The sequence below is a fragment of the Cynocephalus volans genome, chromosome 1 (genome assembly GCF_027409185.1).
Source record: "Cynocephalus volans isolate mCynVol1 chromosome 1, mCynVol1.pri, whole genome shotgun sequence".
In the NCBI taxonomy this organism is placed as follows: domain Eukaryota; kingdom Metazoa; phylum Chordata; class Mammalia; order Dermoptera; family Cynocephalidae; genus Cynocephalus; species Cynocephalus volans.
Genome location: NC_084460.1, coordinates 29,490,516 through 29,510,969, shown reverse-complemented (window position 1 = coordinate 29,510,969; position 20,454 = coordinate 29,490,516). Strand labels below are relative to the sequence as shown.

At 43.4% G+C, this 20,454-nt stretch overlaps 1 protein-coding gene across 1 annotated transcript; it reads right to left on the bottom strand.

The window, feature by feature from the left end:
- Positions 1-8: 8 nt before the first annotated feature.
- LOC134373167 (vomeromodulin-like) lies at positions 9-18,807 on the bottom strand. The gene is made up of 13 exons (XM_063090729.1): positions 18,534-18,807; positions 15,613-16,102; positions 15,184-15,285; positions 13,721-13,876; positions 12,712-12,802; positions 12,305-12,362; positions 11,496-11,566; positions 9,869-10,015; positions 8,567-8,634; positions 8,222-8,252; positions 6,565-6,625; positions 5,709-5,788; positions 9-59 (listed from the first exon to the last, which is right to left on the bottom strand). The coding sequence occupies exons 1-13, from the start codon at positions 18,805-18,807 to the stop codon at positions 9-11; spliced, it is 1,680 nt and encodes a 559-aa protein (XP_062946799.1).
- Between the last annotated feature and the right edge of the window lie 1,647 nt (positions 18,808-20,454).

Here is a 20,454-nt window from a genome sequence, read left to right as displayed (position 1 = left end):
TGGGTGACTTACAGGGGACAGATCGGGCAGAGTATCCGGGTGCTGTGCAGCTGCTTTCCCTGCAACCCAGGGGGTAGGGTTGGGGCTGGGGGTGGTGGGTGGGGAGGAAGAGGAGTTGAAACTTATAAGGGATTTAGAGACAAAGTTGAAGCTATACCAAAGAGAAGAAGTCTGTGAAAGTGGAAGATTCCCAGGCATGCCTTGCAGCCACCTGTTGCTTATTCTTGGGGTTGCTGGCATCACCCTCCTTATCTTACACAAACAAAAAGAAGTATTCTACTCCTCTTCGGCCTTGGTTGCTAAATGACCTGTGCAGGGGAAATGTAATTATTGAAGCCAGAGCTCTGAAAGCCACAAGGATGGAGTGAGTTCTCACCAGCATCCCTACACCGAGGAAGTTCCCCTCTATTCCTAGCTTGCTGCGAGTTTTTGTTTTAATCGTGAATGACTATTAGATTTAGTCAAATGCTTTTTCAGCATCTATTGATATGATCATGTGGTTTTTCTTTAGCTTGTTGGTGTGATGGAATACATTAACTGATTTTCAAATGCTAAACCAGCCTCGCATACCTGGAGTAAATCCCACTTGATTGTGGTTTATAATTCTTTTTAGAGAATGTTGGGTTTGATTTGCTAATATTTTGTTGAGGAGTTTTGTATCTATGTTCATGACATTGGTCTGTAGTTTTCTTTTCTTGTAATGTCTTTCTCTGGTTTTGGTATTAGGGTAAACTGGCCTCATAGAATGAATTAGGAAGTATTCCTTCTGCTTTTATCTTCTGGAAGAGGTTGTAGTGAGTTGGTATAATTTATTTGTTCCTTAAATATTTGGTAAAACTTACCAGTTAAGTCATTGGGCCTGATGTTTTCTGTTTTGGAAGGTTATTAATATTGATTCAGTTTCTTTAATAGATACAAGCCTATTGAGATTGTTTATTCTTGTGTGAGTTTTGGTAGATTGTGTCTTTCAAGGAATTTATCCATTTCTTCTAGGTTATCAAATTTGTGGGCATACAGTTTTTCATAATATTAACTTATTATCCTTTTATTGTCCATGGGATTTGTTGCAATATCCCCTGCTTCATTTTTGATGTTAGTAATTTTTGTCCTCTCCTTTTGTCTTAGCCTGGCTAGAGGCTTATCAATTTTATTGATCTTTTCAAATAACCAGCTTTTAGTTTCATTGAATTTCTCTATTGATTTCCTGTTTTCTTTCTCTTTTCTTTCTTTTGTTAAGCCTTGATTTTGGTGTTATAACCCTATGCTCTAACCAGCTCAGCTAACTGACTGGCCTTGATTGCCTGTTTTCAATTTTATTGATTTCTGCTCTAATTTTTATTCATTCTTTTTTTTTCCTGCTTACTTTGGATTAATTTGCTCTTCTTTTTCTAGTTTCTTAAAGTAGAATTAGATTATTGACTTTAGATCATTCTTCTTTTCTAATATATGTGTTCAGTGCTGTAAATTTCACTGTAAGCGCTGCTTTTGGTATGTCCCACCAATTTTGATAATTTGTATTTTCATTTTCATTAAGTTCAAGATATTTAAAGGGGCCAGCCCGTGGCTCACTTGGGTGAGTGTGGTTCTGATAACACCAAGATCACGGGTTCGGATCCCATATAGGGATGGCTGGTTAGCTCACTGGGTGAGTGTGGTGCTGACAACACCAAGTCAAGGATTAAGATCCCCTTACCCCTTAAAAAAAAAAAGATATTTAAAAATTTTTATTGATTTCTTCTTTGACTCTTTTTTTCTTTTTTTAATGTTGGCATTTACAGCTATAAATTTCCCTCAGAGTACTGTTTTTGCTCTATTCAATAAGTTTTGATATGTTGTATTTTTGTTTTCATTCACATCATTTTCTAATTTTCCCTTTTGATTTCTTTTATCCATTGTTTAAAAGTTTGTTGTTTAATTTCCACATATTTGTGAATTTTCCAAATTCCCTTCTGTTATAGATTACTAGTTTCATTTCATTTTGATCAGTGAAGATACCTTGTATAATTTCTGTCTTTTTAAGCTTATTAGACTTGTTTTGTGGTTTAACATATTGACTATCCTGGAGAATGTTTCATGTGCACAAGAATCTATATTATGCTCTTGGTGGTGGAGTGTTCTATATATGTCTGCTACATCTAGTCAGTTTATAGTGTTGTTCAAATCTTCCATTTCCTTGTTTAATATTTTGTTTAATTGTTCTTTCCTTTATTGAAAGATGGGTGTTGTAGTCTGCAAAGATTATTATTGAACTGTCTGTTTTTTCCATCAATTCTGTCAGTTTTTGCTCCATAAATGTTTGGGCTCTACTTTTAGGTACATATATGTTTATAATTGTTATATCACTTTGATTTTTTTTTTTTTTTTTTTTTTTGGTAACTGGCTGGTACAGGGATCAGAACCATTGTCCTTGGTATTATAACCCTGCACTCTAACCAAACGAGCTGACTGGCCAGCCCCCATTTTGATGAATTGTCCCTTATTATATAATGTCCTTTGTCTCTTGCAATAATTTTTGTTTTAGAGTTTATTTTGTCTGAGATTGTACAGGCTCCTCAGTTCTCTTGGTTACCAGTTGAATGAAATATATATTTTCATAAGTTCACTTTCAACATATTTATGTCTTTGAGTCTAATGAGTATCTTGTAGACAGCATATAGTTGGAGCATGTGTGTTTTTAAATCCATTCAGCCAGTCTCTGCCTTTTGATTGGAGACTTAATCCATTTATGCATATTGCAATTACTGATATGGAAGGAACTTGGTTATTTTCTATTTGTTTTCTATGTATCTTATATCTTTTTTGCTCCTTGATTCCTCTTTTACTGACTTTTTTGTGTTATAAGTTTTCTCCTGGACTATTTTGATTTCCTTATAATTCCTTGTACTATTTTTTTTGTTAGTGGTTGCTTTGAGGATTGTAATTAATAACAGTCCGAATTAATACCAACTTAGTTTCAATAGGATACAAAAATATTGCTCTTACAGACTTCTACCCTTTTACGTTGTTTTTATATTTTTATGTTGTTATTGTTATAAATTTTTTATACATTGTGTACACTTCAACATAATTTATAATTCTTATTTTATGTAATTATCTTTGAAATCATATAGGAAGAAAAGAGGAGTTACTCTTAATTACAAGCAGCTCACATTTGCACCCAGATTCAAATAAAGAGAAATTGCATTTCTCCTCTTGATGGGAAGTGGCTGGGGTCTAGAAGAGCTTGTGGGATGGAAGATATTTTTGCTGCCATCTTCATAAATATAATCTGCTACAGATCTCATGGCATGACAAAGAGCTTGGTGAGTTGGTAAGTTGAAAACACTGAGAGGCCAGTGTAGACAGAATGTTGTGAGTGATGGTGAGAGCCATATGACACAGGAAAGGTTGGCTTTGAGTATGTTATCCAGGGCCTTTTTTGCATTTTTATTTTGAAATATTTTCGATTTCCAGAATAGTTATAAAGATAATGTAGAGAGAGCTGGCTGATTATCTCAGTTGGTTAGAGCATGGTGTTGTAACACCAAAGTCCAGGGTGATTTGGCTTTCATTTTATGGGGTGCTGCCCCTGGCTGTGAGGCAAGCCCAGTCTCTGGCCCTGCTTCCTCTATCTGGTCTTTTTGTTCACAATTTGAGCTGTTTAGGTTGTAGAGCAAACAGGTTATGCAGACACTGGGTACAGAGCAGAGGGTTGCTACCTGATACAGAGATCACCGTTGTGTTCTCTAGCATCCCTCTTTTATACTTTTCTGGGGCTCTCTGCATTTACGGTCTCTTGACTGCTTAGCTTGGCTTTCTACTCAGCCACATGGGATGTAGATTATTTGATCTCCAGTTCGTGGTTTACCAAGCTCTTACCTGCTCTCTTCCACCTAGCTTTCAGCATTTGGACTGTACCCGCTGGTATTTAACATAGAGAAGTTGTATTCTAGCCCCTGTATGGTTTTCATGTTGGGCCATCATGCAGAACAGAGCATTTAGAGTTTGGAAGCAGAAACATGAGACAAAAAGTCTTAATCATTGTTGTGATTGTCCCTTATCACACTAGATAAGTTAATAGTGGGTTTTGTTGCCTCATCATTCATGTTATTGATTTTTATGTCCCAAGTAAGAAGTACTTTGACTAGTCATAAACATGAAGAAATTCCTATTTGCAGAAATTGAAGACAACGGAGTCATTTTTTTTGCATGGAAACAGGTTATTTATTAAAGAGATGATTACAAAAATGCCACAAATCCCCAGATTTTTGCTTTTCTGGCATGCATTAATTCAAGGTAGTTGGTGAAATTCCAAAGGATAGTTGACATTTTAATAACTCTAACTCTATTTGGTTCCTTAATCATAAGAATGTCCTTTGCTCAATATTTCATAGAAAGTTTCGTAGAGTGTTTTTGCTTTCATTCTGGAACATTGCTTGCCTTCAGGTATGCTGGGTTTAGTTTGCTGCTTGAAGATCTCTCTGTAGGAAGAAAAAACAACTAATTATGTGCTTAAATACATAAGCTGGCTGCAGGCATGGTCTGAGCCAATCAGTACCCTCCATCCTTCTGACTAGAGAGCTTGCTTCAGGGATGGGGATGTGGAATAAGTCAGGTCAGTGAGAACCCTGGAGGGTGATTGTTTTTTGAACTATTTGGGAAAGAAATAGAAATTAAAGCTCTTGGTGGGTAGGGGCTTCCATGCAGAGGCAAACAGAAACAGAAACAGTAGAGCAAGAGACTGATTCTTGTGTCATCATTTGGGCCCTGAATCAAGCCACTGCTGAAGCTAACATCGTCCCTGGATGTTTAATACCTATAATTTTTATTGTTGTTGTTAACTTAAACCAGTTTCGGCTGGGCTTTCTGTCACTTCTAGCTAAAATATAGTTTTGTTATTCATCTGATTGAATCCTTTGACTCAAGGCAAACTTAGGGGGCTTAAGGTATATGTCTAAGGCCATTAATAGCTGTGGAGTATAAGACAAAACTAACACTAAGTCAAATGCTGATTTTACCACACTCTACACTGGAGTAATTGATTTGGCCACAGATACAGGGAAATTTGGGGGTAAACTAAAAACAGGAATGTACAACTTCTGAAGTTTGAGCCAAAATGAAAGAAGTTGATATTTTTCTAGTTAGATTTCATATTCTTTAAGCAGATTTATCAAGAATGGAAAACATCTACGGTTATGGAGATTCTAAACTTCTTTACTCTGTCATATATCTTCCCTAGTTCCACCATCATTTAATCTTTTACTTGTGACAAAGTTGATTAAACATTCCATTCTTTTAACTTTTTCAGGAGACAGGTTCTCCTTCAAATTTTCTATGGGTTAGATAGATGGGAAGAAAGAAATCTAAGTCAGGGTGGGAAAGAATGGGACACTCCAGCAAGACAGAAGGTAACAAGCAGTAATGATAAGTCAGCCACATGTAGTGGGGAAGTTTCCAAAGAAATTATTGAGATGTATTCAGGTAAGTGTGAGAGTCCTCGTGGGGATAATGGGACAGATTATTTGATCATATGGGTTAGGACTTATATGGTGAGTAAAGAGACAACAGGCAAAAAAATCTGCCTAGGAAGGAGCGGGAAGATTGGATGGAGCTGGTAGGGCAGCCGGGAACAAACCATGAAGCCAGGTCCCTCTGGTCCCATTTATTCCTCTGAAGATCCAAGTACAGAATGGGCTTTAGTGCAAAAAGGAAATATTTTTCTCTCTTACCGTCTGAAGCACTAAAACCTTGGCATTCTTTAGAAGGCTTGAGATTACTCCTGGTGGTATATTCCACTGTTTTATATTTTCTGAAATAGAGAAGGAGCATTTATGATATCAGTTGAAAGAAGCAATAACCAGGGCTGGGTTGTTTAAGCCACAGACATCTGGAGGGACCTCTGGGCAATGTATGTCTCTTTCCCCTGCCTATTCAGCAAAGCAATTCAAGAAAAGACCTACACAGTCTCTTCAGCCAAGTCTGTTGATGGGAGAGGATGAGTTTATAAGGACCCGAAAAGACCCTAAAACCAAGTGGAAACCTGGTGGGTATCATAAACATGAAGAATTGGTGCCAACAGATCTGCTGGCATGTTTGACCTCACTACCTTAAGAAATCACAAACGTTAGGCCCTGCTGTTTTGCTATTATGTGCACTATTTTGATCCCCTTTAGAATTATCCAGAAATATGTGCACATGGCATGTTGCGGCATTATCTTTGGTGGTCATAAGGGTTATGATATCAACCTCTTGAATTACTCAAACCCCTAATGTCTCGTGACTAGCTGACCCTGGTTCATGTTTCCTCTAAGCATCATGATGGTGTTGGTCCCAAAGAAAGCTAGTGCACTAGATTTCTTTACGGGGGGTAGAAGAAGCATTTTGATTTGGTTTTTATTTTTTGCCATTTCAGGATGCTGAAAACTCTATCTAAAAATAAGTGCTTTGTGATGATGGGATGATGGGTGGTGATGGGATGATATATTGTACTCAGTGCTTTAGCACATTATGCAATGTGACTCACACCCTGGTACTTTTTCTGTTACGCTGACTCTCCTAGGTGTTCAGATGATTAATTCCACATACCAGCTAGGCCAGAATAGAGCTTCTTCAGAACTTCAGCCATCACATCTTGCACCTCGTCCATCTGCAAGAGATGGGAGGAGCATTTTCATCAATACCATCTAGTAGTCCCCCAGCTAGTCGTCACTGTCCAGAAAAGCAGTCTTAAAGCCTTTGTACATGTGCAGATTTCCTAGTGAAAAGTTGTTACTAGACAAGACCTGGTGGGGATATGGATCTCAATACATCCCTCAGACCTCTAATTCTTTGGGGAGGCTTCAAAGGCCCTTCAGTAGGTTCTGCTGCCTTAAGTGGCTCCTTGAACAAAGGTTTATTGGGTTCCTATTATGTGCCAGACACTGCTGTAGATACAGTGGTACAGCTCTGTGTCCTCAGGACAAACAACGAATTCAGTGATAAGGGAGATCTGGTTGTTGCTGAATGCTGTTGTCTCCTTTGTAGTGGGTATGAGGCCTTCCCAGATCTGGTCCTCTTGCTGGTGTTCTCTTTACCTTCCCTCTCCCTGCATACCCCTCCCCAGCAGGCCTGTGCATCCATGCTGCCTACCCTTTGACATCCAGTTCCCTCTTCCCGGTACATAATGTTTGTTCTGTGTGGAAAACTCCTGCTTCTCCTTCAAGACTGAGTTCAGGCATAAAACCCACTGTCAGCCTCCCTGCTGATGCTCTTTCTGATCTGTCCTCGTGCTCAGTTAACAACTATTTGCATAAATGTCTGTGTCCCCTGTCAGGTGGGTGGTTGTATGAGGTCAGGGACCATGCCTTCTAAGTTGCTTCCTCTGAGTACAGAGCCTGGCACATCATGTAGCTGGGCAATAAAGTTGAGACAACTGATTCCCTATTATTTCAGGGATGACATATGAGACCCGGGTTGTAAACCCTTAGTCACGAGCTTGTTCGCCTCTGGCCGCCCATCGTGTGCTTCCATCCAATGGGTGGCTACCAGACTTAATAATTTGGCTTATTTATTTATGTTTTTAATCTGTCTCGTATTCTGACATAACTAGAATGTCACTCCTGGAGTCAGGGAGCTCATTACGACTTCATGTTGCATTCCTAGGGGTGGGCACATAGTAGGAGCTCACTAATCATTTGTTGAATTAAGGTATGGACATGCTTAAGATCAAATGTCTTAAACATGGGGTTGGTTGTCGAACTTTCCGTCAGTTTCCATCTCTGATCCCTGGGCCCTACCATCGTGCTTGACACTCCTCTTCCTCACAGGCTCTCCTCTGGTGATCCACATGCTCACCCCATAGAACATGGGTTGAAAACCACTGACAGGAGAGCTGAGGCCACAGCAGTCCGGCTGTTTCTGAGAAGCTCCCATCAGCTGAGGCAGGATTACAGTCTGGGTCATATTTTCATGCTTCCAGTAGATTCTCAGGCTTGCTGGCATCTCAGAACACCCAGGACACTACAAAAGCATGGATTCCAGACCCTACTTCAGGTCACTGACTGAATGGTCCCATAATGGGCTGGCAGCCATGTTTTTTTAGGAGCTCCTCAGAGAGAGCTCAGGTCTGGAGACCTCAGTCACATTCCACATTGTCTGTGATCTAGTCTTCCTGACTTTTCCAGAGTCCCTGTGTCACTGAGCTTCTGGCATCAAAATAATTTCCCACATGTACATAAATATGTTGAAAACCAAATCAACTTACAGCCTCAGGGGGTGTCACACTGTTTTCAGAGCTATCAGGAAACAAAGGACAAGGAAAGATTAGTTTCATATCCAAAAGAATGCACAATTCTAAAGCAAGGGTTTAAGTGTCACTTCAATATCTTCTTAAAGAAATCACTTTATTTTGCAAACTACTGAGCAGAAAGAGCAAATATAAAGTGAATAACAGCATGTGCGTTTAAAATTCCATTCTTATTTCCCTGTGATTATCCAAGTATTTCCAAAACACCCTTTGAATTATCCTTCATTTGCGATTTGTAAGAAGTTCCTGTTATTGTCTCTTAAAATGTCAATTGTCAGGAGAATTATGTAGAATAGACTGTACCTGAAAAGCCTGATGTCTGTAGTCAGTTTGTTTTTTGAAATCTTGATGTCATGAGAGAGGGTCAGATTCTGAATTAACATAAAATGAACATAAGTTAAAAATAACACCTTGCATTGGCTACTCAGCAAACATGTCACCTCGTGAGACGACTAACAGAGTCCTAGGCCAGAACTAGAGTAGAGCCTGCCTGGCGTCACCCTGCCAAGTCAACCTGCTTACTCCATCCTCCCCTTGGGGACCCAACAGCATGGCTGGTCTCCCTCATCTTAGGGACAGCCAGGCATTCGCGCTGTAGGCTTTGGTGTGGTGCCCCCAACAAAACACTCTTCTCTTTTTTCCATCTAACATGCTCCTTCTGGTTCCTCATCACAACTCAGTTCTGATTCATTTCCCAGCACTCACCGTTTGCCCAGTGGCAAAGCACTTGCCATCCTTTCTTATGCTAACCCAGTAGGTGGCTTGGAATTTATTGCCTGGTTGGTAGGCATAGGCTATTCTGCTGATGCTCACATCCAGGTTATTTTTCTGTTGTAAAAAAGTCATCGTTTAGAGTGCAGAGAGGAAGAAGGACTGAAGAATGTTACATTATGAGACATTCATGTGTCATTCAAATAATTCATTCAAATATTCATTGATTCTCTAGTATGAGTTGGTCACCTCGTGGGGTCCTGGCACAGCCAATGTGACCACAACTGACAAGATCTATTTCCAGATATCTCATTTCCTTTTTTGGAAGGATGGTGAAATTTTACTTTTCTATTACACATCATCCAGTTTCTCTCTATGCCCTTGTGGCAAGACAGCTCTCACTTGATCATTTTGGGAGACTCTGATGAAAACATGTACGTTGCTTCAAACACAGCCTGGCCAAGCAAGTAGTCAATTTTTGCTATTGTTGTTACTATTGCTGTTATCCCCTCTGCCATCTTTAGTACTGGGAGCAAATGAATACCCTGCTCATTCTGTGACTGTTGGTAAGTTCACACTCTCATTTTGGTCATCTGTAAAACAGGAATAAGACTACCTATGACATTAATTATGTGAAGACACCTGGCTTTGTTCCTGGCACACAGATGGCACTAAAAAAAGTTTGTCATCTTATGTCCCTGCTTTCTGCTCTCCAGTGATGTAAACAAGGACCCACTTATAGGATCATTAAGGGAAAATGTGTATCCCATAGCATTTGTTGTGTTTATCTCTAGAAGAATGTTCAGAACCCACTTTTATTCCCACCTTTTCTCTCTCAGATGTTGACAGACTAGGCTTAGGCAAAGTGCCAGGGGCCATGTGGATGATGCTTACCTTGACGGAGCTCTGCTTGACAATGTAAGTGACAATTGCCCTGAGCAGTGTGTGGGACAGAGTTATGGAAATGTTGGCATTTTTAGGATCTGGAGGGAGAGAACTTCCAGGCACAGGGACTGTATTTTTGTTAAAGTTGGCTTTGGCCTAGAGTGAGAAAAACAGAAAAATCTCTGTCATCACATGAGACGAACACCAATTTCAATGCCTTTGGAGGCCTGGCCATGAAGGTGAAGGGTGAGGAGGCTCTGAGTGAAAATTGCAATGGGAGGAGAATGAAGACATGGCAGTTGACCTCCTCCAGTCTTGTGTTGGGGACCACCAGGAGTGATAGGGTTTGTGGTGACTGGAGAGCAGGAGTGCAGGTGAAGGAGGAGCCACTGCTCAGCTCCAGCTGATTGCAGTCCCAGTGCAGTGGCTCAGGGCACCCAGACCTCTGGTTTTCCAAGAAGCCACAAATCCTTATTTTTCAGGTGAATTCCCCCATTTAAGTGTTGCTTCCAGTAAGGTACATGTGTATGCATGTCAGCACAAGTCACATTTCTTACCTTTCCTTACACGTTCTCCCAGCCCAGAGTGCCCTCCTTCCTTCCTTCCCACTCTTCAAAGCCCATCTTTTTCGCAATTAATTAGTTCCTTTTCCTTTCATATGCATTTTCACCTCTGCTTATAAAATGCAAACTCCACATGGCAGGAAAGGTGGAAAATTGAGAGAAGTATGGAGAAGAAGAAGGGAAAGAGATTCCTGCCTCATGGCACTGATATTTCTGCATGCCTTTGCTTACATACCTCATTTCATTTTTAGTTTGCTTTTTAAAAATTAACAATAGGGGGCCGACCTAGTGGCTCACTCGGGAGAGTGCGGCGCTGGGAGCGCTGAGGCTGCGGGTTCGGATCTTATATAGGGATGGCCGGTGCACTCACTGGCTGAGCGCGGTGCGGACGACACCTCACCAAGGGTTGCGATCCCCTTACCGGTCACACAACAAAACCAAAAAAAAAAAAAAAAAAAAAAAAAAATTAACAATAGCTTCATGAGCATTTCCATATGCCATTATGAATGTTGTCAACATTTCTAGTGATCTCATACTTGTCTTATTTCCTTTTTGTTACCTTTACTTTTTTTTTTTTTTCCCTGTTCCCATCATTAATACCTGAATTTCTTTGTGCTTAAATAAATCTGTACTTAGGTTGTTTGTTTTGGACGAATTCCCAGAAGTGGAACTGAGTACCCTGTCTTTCGTTGGCACTTTCCTGGCCTAGTTTTGCCTTCGCCGGTGGTTTAGAGGGGTGGGTGGGGAGAGCTAGTACTTTTTGTTTTCTTATATATTCTCCTTTGAGTGACTAGACCTGTGCTGGGCCTACCATATGGTCAAGAAATAGTTGTCATTGTTGGAATGCTCCTCAGGGTGCTGTATGTTAGACTTAACTGGAAGGGAACACATGGCTGACCCCTGGGGTGGGCGCTCAGGTGATGTGATGAAAGCCTGGGAGATTCACCCTGTGGTAAAGATCTGGGGATTCGAGAAGGGATAAAGGCTGGTTTGTCATGTTATCCTAATATATGTTATGAGTTCAGGGATGTCTCCAGCCTTTGTCAGAAGCCATTGTAAGGACAAACACTTACACAGTAGAGTGTTGAAAGACCTTCTTCGGAAATCCTGGAGCTTTTAATGTAGTACTTGAACAAGCCAGTAGCTGCAGGTGAGAGGAGAGATGGAGAGACCACAGCAAACTGTACAATTGTTGTGTCCTATGTTCTCTGCCTGATGCTGCCCTCCTGACCGGGGACCAGTGTGGACCACTCCCGCTCCCTTGGTCCCAATCAGAAATCTGATGCCCCCATATTCATCTGGAAGGAGGCTGCAGGGAGGAAGCCAGCATGAGGACTTGGTCCCTTCTCTGATGTGCCAAAATCTCCAAGGGAGGAAAAGATTTACTGGCTAGGCCTGATGCATTATCTCCTCTGGAACTTGGCAGATGTCACTGATTCCTGCTTCAGCTGTCTTGGTAGCTGCTGATTCACCATGTCTTATCATCCCTGCCTCTCTACATATGTTTCGGGACATTGAAGGATTTCTGATTCTCAGCCTTTCAGGGGAGGTCCTGGGACTGCTCCTCCCTCAGACTTCGTGCATATATGCCCTTGGCAAACCATTAGGGACTGGGGAGCTACCAGGGAGCCTCCCAAGGGGCTTATTGTTCTCTTCCCTTCCTGGAGAATAAGTCAACGTGGTCCTGAGAATCAGGTAAGGTGGGACATTTTCTGCCCAGAAGGTGCTGAGGACAGGTTGCGTGAGTGCTTGGAGGTGCATGGTATTGCATCCCACAGCCACATCCTCTCTGGTCTTTCACCCAGTAGGATCCCATAAGGAGTCTCAGGCATCTCCCCCATTGATGTGGGCAGCCCTAGGGAAGTTGAATGTTTGTACTCACAATTCTCGCAATCGTTGAAATCATCGAGAATGATGGCACAGGAGTTTGGTTCTTCAATCTGTGAAGTCACCACTAGTTAGCTTTGCCGACAAAGCACCATAAGGCTATCCTACTTCACAACCCACCTCCTCTTCTGTGTCTCCCTGTCCTCCTTCCCTTTTCTTTGTCCTATTTTCTTGACCTCCTTTTTGGCAGAAGTCATTTGTTTCTCCCCCCAGCATGAGGCATTGTCACTCCTGCTGTTGGGCTCTTTTGGGCCATAGGGGCTGCTGGTCCCCTAGTCTTGGGACTCCTGAGGGCCTGATGTCTTATTCCTGAGTCCCTTCTAGCATTAGGCCATATCTGAGGGAAGGGCTCCTTCCTCTCCTCCCTCAGTGATATAGTCCCTCCCCTTTCCCAGGACTTACGTTCTCATTCATATTTACTGTCAACAGTTGAGGAATGATGTCATCCAAGGGCAGATACAAAGGGATAGGCAAAGGCAAAGACTCTGTGACCCTGGGAAAGATGCATGTGGAGGACTGTGTCATCCTTGTGTTTCTGGATTTGCCCAAATGTTGGAGAAAACCCACCCATTGATTAAACAGCTGCAATGACATCTTGCTGCTTAATCTGTGTACACACCTGAGCCCTTTTACTTTCAGTTTCAGTCATTCAGGAAGATGCAAGGATGCCTGACAAAATGACCAAAGCATGTGACATCTGGCTCAGCAATACCACCTAGAGGAATTTATCCTTCAGATACCCATACAAGTTGGTAGACAGACTTGTTTGTGACCTTATTTATTGTAGTTGGGAATAAAAGTTGATAAATGAAAAGAAACAAATATTCCTTGATATAGGACTAATTAAATAAATTTTAGTGCATCTTCGTAATACCAGGGAGTCATAAAAAATGAAGATGTTGTGTATATAGTAATGAAACAGATTCCCAGCTATTTGTTTATATAAAACAAAGTCCAGAAGTGTATAACATCTTCCCCTTTCCGTATGTATATATATACATGTAAATTTACTTACATGTGCAAATAGCATCAATGAAAGCAAACAGAGGATCCACTGGTTGCTTCCAGGGAGGTTAATTAGCTGGCTGGTGCTCACGGGCGGGAAGGAGACTTTTCACTGTCTGCTATTTTATATCTTTTGGATTTTGGACTTTGATTCAGGTGAATATATTGCTTATGCAAAAAATAGAATGAATTACTAAAAGTACAGTTAGCAGACAGAATGCAGGGTGAGAGAAGGCTGTTCTCAAACATAGTGGATAATTCCTCAGCAGAGACCCCTTTGGGCCCTTGTTTAATGATTGTTCAAACCATTGCATTGGACAAGCTAATGTATAAGGGTAGTACCAGTGGGGACATTCTGGCACACAGGCCAATTGATCCAGAAAATGAGAAAAATGGTCTTACGTACGTCTGCACTATCTGAAGATCCACTTTTTTGGCCTTGATGGCTTTTTCCTGGACCAGGAGATTGACACATTGGGTGTTGTCTGTGGAAATGCCAATTTTCATGGACACATCCCCTTCCACTTGAAATCCCAGTATGCTTAGTACAGGTCCAATTATGCTGTGGAGAGCAAAATGCAGATGAATCCAGGCCCGGCTCCAAGGTGTTGCTTGGGCCAAGCCATAGGCATTTTGGCTAAATGTAAATTAAATGCATTTAGCCTCATGTATTTGTTAAGGTTAGTCAAGGAGAGGGAACGTTTGATGCTTTGCAGTCGATGTGCCCCAAGTCTGGCCATCCTCTACACAGTGTACACAGCCTGGCGTGTGGGTGGGTTTGACAAAATTGCTCTTCTAACCAGCCTTTAGGAAGTCATCTGTTGTTGGTGGCATGAGGCCGATTTGTAACGAGATGTCCATTACAGGTTCACTTTTGTGCCAGCACTCTGGCTTTTTGTCATATGGGCAATAGCATAAGAAAAACACGCCACTGGTCAGAGCCAATCTTTTTAACGTGAGTCTTTCTGGTCAAGACAATGGCTCCTCCTGACACTGCTTACTCTAATGGGCACAGACATTGGCTCTGGAGGCAGACTGCCTGAATTTAAACTTTGTCATTTCCATATTTTAGCTCCATGACTTTGAGCAAGGTTTGTAACCACTTTTGGTAGTCTAAGCTTCTTTGCTAGTCTGGAAACAGGACTGCTTTTCTGGTGAGGTTGTGGAGAGGCTTTGGTAAGTTCATAGACAATTAAGTGCCTGGCAGGTGCTGGGCCAGTGAGAGGTATTAGTGCTGTGGATCTTAGTCCATAAAGTCGTCTTCTCCCCAGTGGGGATGCCTTGTCCCTCTGATGCCCTCCTGTGTGCCCAGAGCCTATGCTGTTAGCCTGTTCCTCCCTCATGTGTTGACACTCACTGAGGACAGGGACTGCTTTTAGACCTGTCTTTGTGCCCAGCACAGCCTCTGTCCCAGAGTGGTATTTCTTAACTACATATCAAGTGGATGGATGAATGCATGCATGCATGTTTAAATGTGTAGCTCCCTGAGGGCACTTTGATCATCTCTGTCTCTCCCAACTCACTAGGACAGTGTACAGAGTGGGCTGATTCTCCATGGTGAATACAGATTATTTGGATAGTACATTTCCTTTAAGGCCAGTGTAGATGTCACAATGAGATGTGTTCTCTTTGGTTTCTGTCCTCATTCCCATGTATGAACTTGTGCAGATTACACATGAAAATTTTTGCTTACAATATTGGAGGACAGGCTCCCCTGGGTTGTAGGGAGCAGCAGCTGTGTTTGGTTCCCAGTTTGCTCCACCCTCACCCATGCTGCTGTATTGTGTTGTCTCTGTCTGGCCCTTGGACACTGGAACTCACAACCCCAGTCTAGGGCGACTCAGTGGACTGTTGTGGAAACAGGCTCACCCTTTTCCTCCGATGAAGGCGGTAATTTTGGCGTCTGCTTGGATCTCATTGCTTTCCATTGTCAACTTCATGCTCTCTACAGTCACTTTTTGAACCATTAATCTGCAAAGTGACAGCATCAAGAGTCAGTCCTGGTTCAGGGATCAGCCTGGACAGCAGGAGAAATACCTTTGAAGCAGCCAGTTAACCTACCAAGCACCTTCCATTCCCTTGACTCCTGAACCCCTTACCCACCCAGTTCTTCAAGCTCAAGAAATCTTGATCATATTTTCCCCTAAAAGGGCACAGTTTCAGCATGGAGTGAGTATATTGCCTTGTGAAACTGTGGTTGTCTCATTTGGTAGGATTGTTGGAGGTTGAACTTGAGTGTCTCAGATCAACAGCTTTTCTGGTACCAGAAGCCTTAGCTAAGGTAAAGGAAGCACTTACCCCAGCAAAAGCTCTTCCACATTAATATTGCCCAGCAGGGCCGTGAGTGCCTCATTTACATCTGGTGACAGGGCACTGTTCAGCACACTCTCAGTGGATTCTTTGAGCTCACCAATTTTGTTGGCCACATCATTCAGGGGTAGCTGGAGGTTGGAGAGACCAGTGCTATCAAGGAGTCCTTTTCCAGGATTCTTGTGTGCACCAGTGGGTAGCAGGCTGCCCAGACCCTCTTGACCCAGAGGTAGCAGGTTACTGATGGCACCAGTGACTTCTGACAATGGGAGCTTCAGGGACTTGCTGCTGCCTCTCTTGCCTAAGATACTACCAAGGCCACCACTTCCAAGTATATCTAGGGATGATGTGATGTCTAACACAGACAGTAGGCCGGAGTCACCCACTGTGGATAACAGTGTTCCAAGCACACCAGCCATGTTAACCTTCTCACACTTCAGCATCATCTCAATCTGCGGGAGCAGAGTGGCATTCAGATCTGAAAAGAGTCAAGAGATACATTCCTGTTGTAGGCTTCCCAGTCAGTTCAGCCAGTGGGCAGCCAGCACCTCTGAATTGTGGGGCCCACAGGAACTGTATGTTGTGCCTCCCAGAAATTTCAGTTCTTGCTACTGCCCATCCCAAGGGCAGCGTGGTATCAGAGAAATAGATTTGTTTCCTTGTTAAGAGCTAATATGTATTAGCAACTACTTTGAGGCCAGCCTGGTGTTGAGTACTTTACATCTAAAGAGATTTGGGCATAGAGTGAAAGGACCTAGTTTGGTTTTTGAGCCCAGCAGCCTGGGGTACAGTCTCGGCTCTATTCTTTGGAGACCGAGTGGCCTGGGTCAGAATCTTTGCTGTCCGGCCCTAGTCTCTGCACCAGTACAGGGGTGAATGATAGAACCTGCTGCATGGGTTGCTGGGTGGAGGAAGAAAGAGATGTTGGTGAATTGTAAGTGCTGAGTAAAGCGGGAGGTGACTGGGAAAGTGGTGATGGAGCTGACAGATCTGTACTCTCTCCACCGTTTGTGTGATTCTATCTCTTCCCCTCTCCAGGCCTTATTTTCCCTTTGTGCCACTTTGACGAGCTGCCTCTGATAGGAAATCTCCTCCATCAGCTTTCTTTCTCCTCCAACATTGCTCTCATCAGGGTGGAGGAGGTGCTAACCATGTGTTTCCCTCCCCCTGGGGGACAGCAGGGCAGGGAGAGCTGGAATCCAAGAAGACTGGGGGAAAGGGAAGGAGTGTCAACTGCTGCTTGGAGAGCCGTCCTATCTTATCATGCTGCTCTCGATGGCCTGAGTGAGGAACTTGGAGAAAAAGAGCTGTTAAATCTGGTTAGTGGTCAACCTCGCTCACCTCAGGGATGAAGTTAATTTGACCTAGGATCAAACATTTTTGGCCCGGCAGAGTAGCATTTGGAAGAAGTCCCTAATACCAGCCCCTGCTGAGCCAGTGGGCCACGGCTTTTGGAGACTTCCTGCTGCTTCCCCTGCCCAGTGCTCTCAACAATGGAGAGGCTTTGCCTGTGTGGGGTGATGTGGACAAACCCCATCCCCAGGTTTATGCCCCAGGGAGTCTCTTGCTCACGTGCGCCAGGAGACCCCCACAAGAGTGTCCAGAGCAGCATCGCTTGGAGTAGCACACAACTGGAAACAAATGGAATAGGTGCATACATTGCGGTACAGTACAGTGTTGAAAGTGAATGGCAAGACTTTCTCATTGCAACATGGATGAATCACCTCCCACACATAAGTCTGAGGGTCAGAACAAGTAGGTCACCTATTCTGGAATCTTTATAACATGGAGTGTGATCTTTTATATTGATAAGTAATATCCACATGTCATAAAATATAAGGAAATTGCTATGGAAAAATAATCAGGCTAGAGGCCTCCTTTGGGTGTGAGGGACAGAGAGAGAGTGAGGGGATGCAGTCTGGCAAAGGCCCTGGGGCCTCAAATCACTGTGTGATGGATAGACAGCTGTCTTTTTTACCACTGTCTGAACTTCCTATTTGAAGTATTTCGTAACAAGGAAAGATGCTTGGAAGATCTGGGAACATGTTTCTCAAGAGGCAAAGCAGTCTACATTGGAGCTGTGGGGCTGGGCACTGATCACTTGGTAGGTGCCCAGGTCCCCTCTGTTGCCCTGTCCTGTTATCCTCCATGGCTACCTAGGCTGTGGCTTCAGATGGCTGTTAAGAGAACTATAAGGACTTAGTCCTGATAGGCTTTATTTGCCAATGAATCCTTCCCTCTTTCTGTTCCCCGAATAGGAGTCACTCCTTTGCCAAGCCTTAACTTCCTGAGTTTCTTTGTTCTCAGCCTCTGTGGGATTTTTGGAGGGGCAGAGTTCCTCATCTCCTCATGGAGGAACATGAGACTCAGGGAGGGAGTGAAAAGGGAGTTTTGAGAAAGCAAGTCTGTTAAGGGGTTTGCTGGTGGAACCCGATTTCCCATTTCTTTTGGCTCCTGATAGACCAGGTTGAGGTTTTAAGCACCCCGGGAGTCTAGATGAGCACTGGGGTCCAGCAGCGAGAAGCCACAAGGTCTCCTGGCACAGTCTCCATGTGGTAAGAGTCACATAAAAGGCAGGTAACTAGACAGCTTGCTGAGTCCTAGAGTTCCCTTCTCCAGGGTTGCTCAGACCATTCCTAGCCTGTGTGTGGACCGTGGACAAGCAGCCTCAGTGTCATCCTGGAGCTGATTAGAAAGCCAGGCTCTCAGGCCACTGTGGTAGTGCTGGGCCAGAATATAAGGGAGTGGGCCCAGGCAGCTGTCCTGTTTACAAGTTCCTGAGATGATTCCAGTGCTTCCTTGTGTCTCGGAACCACATGTTCAGAAGGCAGAACGAGCCCTCTGGGTTAGACATGAGAAGTCTGCATGGGGAGTGGAAAAGGTGTGTTTGTGAAACAATTCCTACTTACAGTCTTCGAGCTTGCTGTTTGATATGAAGTACTTGGCCACGGGTTGGCACCTGCCTCCTACAGCCCCAGATGTTTGTTTCCTGAGTGGAAGTTTTTCTGGGATTGGCAGACTTCTGGAGGACTGTTTCCTTGGCATACAAATGGAAAGATTATTGAGGATGGGCACAGGGAATGCTGGGATAGGAAGGTTTCCCAGCAATTGGCCTTGGTTCAGCAGGTTAAGGGCTCTTGCCTCGATGGCTAACATGATGGCCATGGCCCAGAGAGTCAGCATCTTCGTGGCAGATACCTGCAAAAGAGGGCTTCGTCAGACACCACATTCCCAGTGGGCCACAGGGCTCCTGAGTACATTTGTGTAGGATGCATCCATACAAGGTCCTTGCTCTTGTAGGAGGGCTCCTGCTGTTCACATTGTTGATATTCTAGTCTATATACTGTATTGATGTGACAGTGTCTTAATACATGGCAGTCAGTGACTTGAGGAAGGGCCCCTTTTCTACTTCTTTTTCAAATTTGCATAAACATCCTCTATGGTCTGGTGGCAGCCTTTGAGTATAGGCCAAGCCCTGCCCAGTAGCCTGACCTATTGGGTAACATTACCACCTTCCATCTTACTCATTTATATATCCTTGGAGTAATGTGAGTCACCAACTGGGGAATTCGAGAGTTTTGAATCATCTAGCTGTAACGTGTGATTCCAGTGGTGATCATGGTTCCTCCCTCTTTATGGAGAGCTGGTAGGTAGCACTGCTCGTCGGTAGTGTAACTTACCATGTGCCAGGCACTATGTGGGGTGTAGATGGACAGCAGCTGCTCTGAACTCTGAGCACAACCGTGAGAGAGACCACCTGCATCCCAATTTATTGATTATGAAACCTGAGGCACAGAGTGGTCACTATTGTCACTAGCCCTCAGGTGATAGTTTTGCCGGGTCAGGACTAAACCACCTAATGAATCAGTCCCAGGATTGGCATCCTCCACCCCTTTGGTTATTGAACTGTCCTGGTGCAATGTGCTGAGTTCAGAGCCATCTCTATGTGGTGTGACCATCTCAGGCCTTCTCTGTCTCTCTCTTTTCAAAGCCCATTCCCACATTCCAGTAGAGCACTGGCATAGCCTGTTGGTGTGTGTTTGCCAGTCCACACCATGGTGTAGGTGGGTGGCACAGGGCAGGATCCCTGGTTATGGTTTGATTGAGTCAACCCATTCATCCGACTCTTCTGGTCCCTCCTCTTTGCAGGGCATTGCATGGTCCTACTGATCATGGGGCATGTGCATGTAAATCGTGTAAGTCTTGGCTTTACCTCTTTTTCTGGGACGTGTCCATAAATATCTGCTCAGTGAGCCCTAAATACGTATGTACTGGTCATTATGCTGAGTGCTTTATCTGTACCTCTTATATAATCCTCCCCGCAAATCTAGGTATGATTTCCAGCTGAGGATCCTGAGCCTCAGCGAGGAGGCCAAGAGCTGGGTCCACATCCACTCAAGAAACCCCATCTGAGTCTGAATTGTGCTGGTGACTTTCAGAGATCACTTCCCATCTCCAACCCTCACATTCCTCTTACCATGATTCTCTAAGTTGCCTCTGTCTGGAGTGTCTCACTGTTTGCCTTAACTAGTTAAGTTTTGTAAAACTGGGTTGTGGATTGTGCTGTCGCCTTGCACAGGCAGTAACAAAAGCAAGCCATCTGCCTCTTGCCAACACCATAAAAAGAGCTGTTATGGCAGAAATATAGAGAAGGGCACAATCTGAAGCCAATGACAATCCTTCACCTTGAATACATTAGCCTTTATGAAGAAAAACACATCACATTTTCATCAATTTTCCCATTTTACCCTCATCTGCGAGAAATTTGACCCACGTGTCTCACATGACATCTAAGCATGCTTTAAGGGAAACAAAAATCCTGCATCTGTG

Bases quoted from the DNA above. Each gene is read 5' to 3' on its own strand.
- LOC134373167 (XM_063090729.1), bottom strand. From the start codon at position 18,807: ATGCTGACTCTCTGGGCCATGGCCATCATGTTAGCCATCGAGGCAAGA. The intron at 12,363-12,711 runs GTAAGTCCTGGG...GTGACTTCACAG, and splicing joins CAGTAAATATGAATGAGAAC to ATTGAAGAACCAAACTCCTG. The intron at 5,789-6,564 runs GTATGTGGAATT...TCTCTATTTCAG, and splicing joins GCTCTATTCTGGCCTAGCTG to AAAATATAAAACAGTGGAAT.